This window comes from Nelumbo nucifera, chromosome 5 (genome assembly GCF_055504915.1).
Source record: "Nelumbo nucifera cultivar China Antique chromosome 5, China Antique-T2T, whole genome shotgun sequence".
NCBI lineage: Eukaryota > Viridiplantae > Streptophyta > Magnoliopsida > Proteales > Nelumbonaceae > Nelumbo > Nelumbo nucifera.
Window position 1 is genome coordinate 31,946,932 of NC_142653.1, and position 8,355 is coordinate 31,955,286.

General features: G+C 36.2%; 1 protein-coding gene across 2 annotated transcripts; it reads left to right on the top strand.

Moving 5' to 3' along the window:
* The first annotated feature begins 4,331 nt into the window (after positions 1 to 4,331).
* Positions 4,332 to 7,914, top strand: HGPT (Hypoxanthine-guanine phosphoribosyltransferase). 2 transcript variants are annotated; one of them, XM_088888016.1, is made up of 3 exons: positions 4,332 to 4,838; positions 6,537 to 6,701; positions 6,941 to 7,624. In XM_088888016.1, exons 1-3 carry the CDS (start codon positions 4,545 to 4,547, stop codon positions 6,986 to 6,988), a joined length of 507 nt encoding a protein of 168 aa, XP_088744142.1. In that variant the 5' UTR covers positions 4,332 to 4,544; the 3' UTR covers positions 6,989 to 7,624. The 2 variants fall into 2 exon arrangements, with proteins under 2 accessions (XP_088744142.1, XP_010261055.1); XM_010262753.3 differs by lacking the exon at positions 6,941 to 7,624 and adding an exon at positions 7,656 to 7,914 and having other exon boundaries at positions 4,380 to 4,838.
* Positions 7,915 to 8,355: the final 441 nt, after the last annotated feature.

Here is an 8,355-nt window from a genome sequence, read left to right on the forward strand (position 1 = left end):
GTGGTTATATGGCTATTAAAATGGATATGAGTAAGGCCTATGATAGGGTGGAATGGGATTTCCTTTGGGTGGTTCTCACCAAGATGGGCTTTGGTAGGAAATTTGTGGGATGGATTACAAAATGCATAACCTCTGTGTTTTATAAAATCTTGGTTAATGGTACCCTAAGTAGAGCTATTATGCCAACTAGAGGGCTTAGGCAAGAAGACCCTTTATTCTCATACCTCTTCCTATTTTGTTTTGATGTGCTTTCCTCACTGCTAAAAAAGCTAAATGATGAAAATCAGCTCTCAAAGAATAGGTTGAGAAATGATTGCCCAATTCTCACTCATCTATTCTTTACAGATGATTCCATCATTTTTGTAAAGGTTGATATGCTTGAGGGTTAACAACTTATGGATGAGATTCAAAAGTATGGCCTCAGGGCAATAGGTGAATTTATCCAAATTTGAAATTTTCTTTAGTAAGAATATGCATCACAAGTTACAAAAAATTATAGCCAAGGCCCTTAAAATAAAAAGGTGGACACTCCTTTTGTTTACTTGGGACTCCCATCTAACCTTGGTAGGTCAAAGAAAATGATCTTTAACTACCTAAATGAGAGGTCCCAGAATAAAACAAAAGCTTGGAGGGATGCCCTCCTCTCTTTTAGAGGTAAAGAAGTTCTCCTGAAGTCAGTAGTGGCTACCATCCCTACCTATGCTATGTCCTACTTTTTGTTGCCAAAATCCCTTTGTAGTGAGCTTGTTAAAACTCAAAGAAAATTCTAGGGGAATAAAAAGGGGTTAGAAATGTCAACTAGATAAGTTTGGAGGTTATGAGAAGAAGTAAAACGGATGGTGGTTTAGGTTCCAGAGACCCACACCTTTTCAATCTAGCTTTACTTGTGAAGTTAGCTTGGAGATTTCTTGCAAACCAAAATTGTCTCTAGGCTAGAGTTTTAAGGACTGTTTATGTTAAGTTAAAATGAAAATTTATGGTCTACAAAAATGAAAGATTTTGATTCTTGGGGATGGAAAAGTCATTTGGAAGGTATGAAAATCTTGAGGAAAGGAGCATATTGGGCAATTAATGAAGGAAGTAATATGAATATTTGGGATGACCCATGGATCCCATCCTTAAAGAGATTTAAACCTATGAGGCCAAGGCCAGATTTAAGTTCCTTAGACAAAGTTAGTGATCTCATTGATAGAGAGAATAGGTGTTGGAAGTGGAAAGACATTCAAAATCTGCTTCTTGAGAATGCAAAGACCTCAATAACTTGTTGCACAAAAATTATTGGAGTAGTATTTGGTCCATCAAGACAAAACCCAAAAATCAAAGACTTCATCTAGAGGTGCTGCACAAATAGTGTGGCCGTCATGGAAAGCCTCCTCAAAAGAGGCATCAATGCTAAGAACAATTGTTCTTATCTATAAATCTAGACCTAATATAGCCATGCATGCCCTCTTCCTGTGCGACTATGCGTCAAAAGTTGGTTTGGAAGCCCTTTGGGCTGCAAATGGGATGAGGATACCATCCCTCTTACCTTTTTTGAGTAGTGGAAGGGGTGGGTGGATTTAGCTACATCCTTAGGAGATCACAAAGATGAGTTTTTGTCCACCTTAGCTCAATTATTGTGGTTTATCTAAAAACAAAGAAATGATTGCGTTTTTAACAACAATAAACCAAACTCTATTTCTCTTCTCTACTATTTCAATAGGTACCAGCGGGACTACAAGGAAGCTCTAGCTCCCACCTTGAGAGTCTCCACCCCCCGTGATAGTGCATAATCAAAATAATTTTTTGGGCTCCTCCAAAATTGAATTCTTTGAAGAGCGTTGTGGTCAGTAACCATCTTAGGTGTTTTGTTGCTACTAAAATGGGGCCTAGGTCTGCTCTGTCTACCCAACATGCTGAGGCTATAGCTATCAGGGAGAGCATTCTTTTTGCAAGAAGTAATGGATGGTCAAAGGTGATCTTCAAAACTGACTGTTTATCCATTTTCAAAGCACTGAATTATGATGCCCCTGCTTGTGATCATGACTATTTTTTTGTTGTTGTTGATATCCTGAAGTTAGTAAGGGGCAATTGTTTCTCTTTCAGTTTTGTTGGTAGAGAAGGAAATGTTGCAGCTCACTACATAACTATAAAGGGTCTCTCTAGTTGTGGCTCTTTCTTTGGAACCCCTACTGATTGGCTTCTTTCAGTCCTAGAGAAGGACTTGCAGTCCTGTTTTCTTGACTAGTTTGTTGTTTTTTCTTTTCATTTTTGGTTTTCTCCTTTTCTTACTTCTTTTCCTTTGTTGTTCTATTGTTTCTTTGGTTGCCTACTGATGAATCAATATTTTTACCAAAAAAAGGAAAAAAAATCATACCTTCCATTGATTAGGAATGGCTATGGAGTAGGGCACCCACTCCTATTGGAGATAGGGAATCTCCAAAATTTTCCCACCCTAAGGCAACCATAAAAAAATAATCTAATTTATGGATATTTTGCAAATAGGATTATGGGAATTTGGGAGTATTTTAGGAATTGGATTATGACAAATTGGGGGTACTTTAGAAATGGAATTATAGGATTTTATGATTTTAAGAATTTGGGGAAATTTTAGAGATATTTTAAAAGTCAATATTAAATCTAGCGATATTTTACTAATTTCCAACAGGTTTGGGGTAGGTTCGGGGAATTATATGTAACCTTGTCCTCACCCAATCTCTAGTTTGGGGAAAAATATTTTCCTTGTCCCCATCCCATCCCCATTTAAGATCATGGAAAGCCCATCACATTCAAGGGGCGGTTTCATGGGGAAATTTTCCATACCTACCATTGATGTGGGATAAGTAAAGCTCTACCTAGAACCAAATGGAATTGACCTTGAAGCGGCCTTGAATATATTGTACCTAATGTGTTATCAAGTGGGGTCTGGTTCCAAAATCTTTAAAGCAACCACCACCCAAGTTGATTCTAGGATCTAGAGGTTTACTCTACCCAAATTGACTCAAAGAATTGGCCTTGATTAACCTTGGTGGAACTGAACTTGTATTGAAAAAACCTCAAAATACTTTAAGGTTGTGAATATTTGAACCCAAGCACTTAATGATTACATTGACCATGGTCTCACTTGACAATTGAGTTAATTAAGTGATCTAACCATCTTTGTTCAATTTTAATGTTTATTTATAATAAGTAATGCAAAAGATAATATGTTTTGAACTATATTTTTGTGATGATCATCGTCGTCGTCATCGTTGTTGTTATTGAAAATCAATTTTTTAAAGAACAAGTTTCATTTTTATGATGAACTTGTATTGAAACAAGTTTCGTTTCGCGGGTAGACCTTGAATTGACCTTAGAACTATCAAGGCCAAAATTGACCTTTGAACCAACTCCTATAGGGTAGGTTCCAAGTTATGGCCATGGAACCAAACTTAACCAGTTCATGTTTACCCCTACATTAATGTGGCATTAAGAACGCAATAGAAATTGATGATGCCATGCTCTTAAAAGGCTTTAAAATCCCCAATTTGCCCATGGATGGTGTTGCATTAAACAAATGATAGAAATGAAAGTAAAACAAATAATGGTAGAAAATTGAAATATAAAATATGACAAAAATAATTGAAAATAGAGCAAAACAAAAAAAAGTGATAGGAAAAATAAAAAATAATATAAACTAGTAATTAATAAAAAGAATTACTCACCACTTTTATCCCTTCTCGATTCTTTGCAGTTTTATTTTCATTTTTTTTCGCATTATTATTTGTTGATTGTTATTAGTATAATTTCCCAAACAGTTTTTGCTTATTATTATTTTTCCATTTGTCTTTGCAATTTTCTTTTATTCTCGTGGTTGTTTTATACCATTACTCCTTTTTCTTTTCTTTCAATTAATCTACATTCTATTTTTACTTTCCATCATTTTCTTCTATTTTCTATTTTACTTTTATTTTCAAAATATCCTTCCATTTTCTATATTATTTTTATTTCTTAATTTTTTAATGCAACATCATCCCCTAACAAATTTGTGATTTTAAAAACTTTAAGAGCATAGCATCACCATTTTCCATTAGGCTCATAAAATAAGTATAGTTAAACCTTGAACCTCAGGGTATGTTTTCGAGGAAGTCAAAATTAAGGGGGAGATATAAGTAGTTGTCAGAAACGTCAGGGATGTTTATTTAAGTAATTTACCACTAACACTCTCTCTATATAAGGACTATAATCTATTGCCAAGATGGCCTATGCCTTTCATGCGATTGCGAGGAGATCACATCTCCGCATTGCGAGGGCCCATGATTGAAGATGAAATGGCGGGAACACAGTAACCGACCAACCGTTGTGGCAAGTGGTTGTTTTTGCTTTTTTTGAACGCGATCGGTCCCGCGTCTTATTATAGGAAGTTTAAACTCATACGATGAAAACCCTAAAACCCTAATAACGCCAAGTCGCCAAACCCCATTCCCACGCCACGTACCTACCAACCTCCCCATCACGCAATCACTTCCTCCATCACTCATTTCCTCCTCTCTGTTCCTCTCTTTCTCAATTTCGTGAAGTTGCAGATGGACGGTCACATTGAAAAAATTCTATGGACGGAGGAACAAATCTCCGATAGGGTTTCAGAAGTCGCTTCACAAATCTTCCACGACTTAAAGGGTTTGTCGTCTCCGGTGGTGATGGTCGGTGTTGCCACGGGTGCTTTTATGTTCCTCGCCGACATAGTGAGGAAAACCAAACTGCCGGTCTATGTTGATTTTATACGGGCAGAGTCGTATGGTTTTGGAACCGAGTCAAACGGAGCTCCCAGGATTTCGAGCGATGTTAAGGTCGATGTCAAGGGGAAGCACGTAATCCTGGTATCGGAAGCAATACTAAAATGTTATTTTGTTATATTTTATCTATCTGCATGATTGAACAAAATGTCTATAAATTGCTGCTTATGTTTGGATTTTCGTATGTGGTTTTCGAGACTTTCTATACTTTTGGAGGACGGTTAAGTTTCAGAAGTTGAATCCCGAGGGACATGGAGGAGGTAATGGCTTTAAGTGTTTGTGAAGGGAGGATGTGGTTTTTTAGTTTTTACTTGTAGAAGTTCCGCCTGGGCTATTACTATTACTACTGTCTTTCTTGAGAAGGTTGTCGGCCATTTAGCACTTCAGCTTGTTGTTTTCTTCTTTACCATGCTAGGGTGGTTTAAACGTTTGGTCTTAAGATGGTAAGAGATCAATCTGTAGTGTAAATGTTGGTCCATCCTACTTCCCTGTTGAACTTACGTCTTTTTTAACTGTGCAAGAAAGGGGCTATGAATTACAAAGATGCACTAGCTCCATGTGGTTAAACGATGAGATTGATACTATTTTAGCCAAATTCACCGACTCGTGGATTCCAGTTTGCTATCAAGACTATGTTATGGTCATTTAAATAAGGAGCTTAGGCGTCTCTTTCCTTTGTTTTTATTTGATAAAAATTGGAAATTGCTTGGGAAAAAGAAACTAGAGAGGAAAGGAAATTGCAAACTAGAACAGAATCCTGATGAACTGTTTTGCTTCAAGTAAAAAACTGGAAAAACTAAGAAACTGCATGCACTCAAGGAGTGAAGGTTATGACACTTATACAAATGAATTTATATTGAAGAGAGAGGTAGATTCCTCTATGTTGGTCTATGGGGAGCAAAAGAATTTAAAAAACTCAAGCAGGGCTATAATGAAGGGGACAGAGATTGTTCATTTATCTGTCAAAATAGGAAATAAACTCAACCAGTGTTTTAAAAAGCATACCATGCTCATGGTTGAGTTTCCTTTGGTAGCATATGTCTCCCTTAAACCCAGATTGAGCTCGCCTCTCCTGCTTGTTGCTTTGATGAATTAACCTTGACTTTGATGTTGAATCTGTATTTACTACATTGTAGGTGTACTTGTGGCGCTTAGAGTTTAAAGTTTAAACATTTTAGCCTATGTGGGTCTAGATTCTATAAGGATACAACTTTCATGTTAATAAACACGGTTCAATTAATCAATTGAGCTAATAGGCTCTTTGTATAATTTATTTATTTCAGAATGAAGACTTTTATATTCTAGTATATTAAATTTTCTGTTATTTTCCTTTTTTGAAACTTGAAAGTAGTGCCTCACTTCGTTCTGGTGCATGCCCTGTCTGTCTTGTGCTTTATGATTTGGGAACTCACTTTCGCTTTTACAACACTGTCCCTATCTTAATGGAAACAAAGTTGTGGTTAAATTTCTTCCGAGCTCACCCTCTCTTATATTCACGTTTGCACATGCAAACTTACACACGCAGGCACATTGTTAGCCTGGCATTGGTGTATGTGTGTGTACATGTATGTTTATGCTTATGCATCTATGTGGTTAGTTATTGCTTCTGTGTGCATGTATTTGCCCATGTATTTATCTATCAATCATCTGTCCATCTGTTTATTTCTGTCTGTTTCTTCAATAGTAATTTCCTTATATATCCACATTTTTACCTCATTCTGAATTACTGTTCACTTCAAAGACACTTTAATCACAGATTCCTTTGATGATTTCTATTCTTAGGTTGAGGACATTGTGGACACAGGAAACACTTTATCTTGTCTCATTTCACATTTGGAATCAAAAGGTGCATGTTCTGTATCAGTTTGCACGTTCCTTGATAAGCCATCGAGACGGAAGGTTCATTTTGATCTAGTGGGTGAAGGAAAGTTCTATTGGGGCTTTGAGGTAAGAACTCTATATCATATCATAGTTTATGAAGAGAACCCTGATGATTTCTTTTTTCTTTTTACATTGATCTTGACTATTGTGTCTGACAAGGTTTATGAAGAGAACCCTGATGAACTCTATATTATTCCTGTAGAGATGTTACACTACCATGCTATTTCTTTTTTGTTTTTGAGTCCATTACAAGTGGCTAGCTGTTGTCATGCAGATGCTGGTTACTGAACTAATTATTTCTGCAGGATTACTTAACCAATTATTTGTCATCTATTGGTTTCAAGCAAAGATGAAAACTTTGGTTCCATGTCTGTTTTAAGCAACTACACCTTTTTATGCAGATAGTGGTAATGCTGCAGTTTTTTATTTTATTTTTTGTCCTAAATGATATTGTGAGTATTTATTGCTTCTCAATCAGATGAAAGAACAATCTTATCTTCAATGATGATTTTCTCCAAAACATCCTGAGAATAAATCCCTGTACTAGGTCCAACAAGAGGTTAGCTTTGGTGGAACAAAAGATCCTTTCACTGTGCATGGATTTTGCACATGTTTTTATCTTAATAAGGTTTTTTACCCTATAGTTTACATGGAGGAGTATGCAGCTCCTAGTTTTCTTTTATGAATTATTCATTTAGTCCTTTTTCATTTGGAGAGCAATTCATATGATCATATGAAATTAGGGGAATTTCTTTTACTACAAAAGAAGTTATGTTCGTTGTTGTTTTTTCTCGATTTTCTTCCGGACAAGTTTTTACTTATAAGAATAGCTGATTAGACATTCCACACCAATTTGTGGTGCCTTACAGTAGTCCACTTTTTTCTTTCTCGCATGCTGTTTGGCAGTATACTTGAATTTATATTACTTTCATCTGTTGAATGCATTGTACAGCGTACTCATGCAATATAGTGGTCACTTATGAGCAATATCAAAATATTAATTACATTTTCTTTTGGCAGTGCCCAGATTACTTTGTTGTAGGTTATGGTATGGACTTTGCTGAACTCTACAGGAACTTGCCTTATGTGGGGGTTTTGAAGCCTGAACTATACAAGTGAATGGATCTCTCACATGTGATGCAGTTAGTATATAATCAAAATTAGAGCAATTCTGGCATTATTGGGTCTTATTTCATCGCACTGCTCTTAAACCAGCAAAGGACAAAGTGTAAGCATGGATTTTTCTGCAAATACAGGGAATTATGGGATTTTACGTCTTTGTCCATTTCTTATTTTAGGGCCAATCTTGTGACACTCGAATTTGTCTTTCTAGGTTGGTAATTATCCTGGTAAGTGTTTCCAAAGGAATTCACTTTTACCATTTATACTAATAAACAAATATTTAAAATGAGAAAATAGTGGGTATTGAAGTTATAATACATCCCTAGATTACATCTGTGTTTGTGTGTTTTACACACTTAGAATAAAGTGAGGCATCAGGACCTCTGGATTTTCAATTATGTAAACCTCATGGTCATGGAGGGCGGCTTCAAATGGATTGAATTGACTCTAAGATTGTGTTTGGTTTGATAGAAAATACAAGAGAAACAGAAAGTTGAGAGAAAGTTGTTAAGGAGAACCATTAATAGCCTAGTTGAATTTGGATGGGATTTGAATTCAGATCAAAGAACTTGCTGCCCTAGCCTCGTGAGTCATGGGT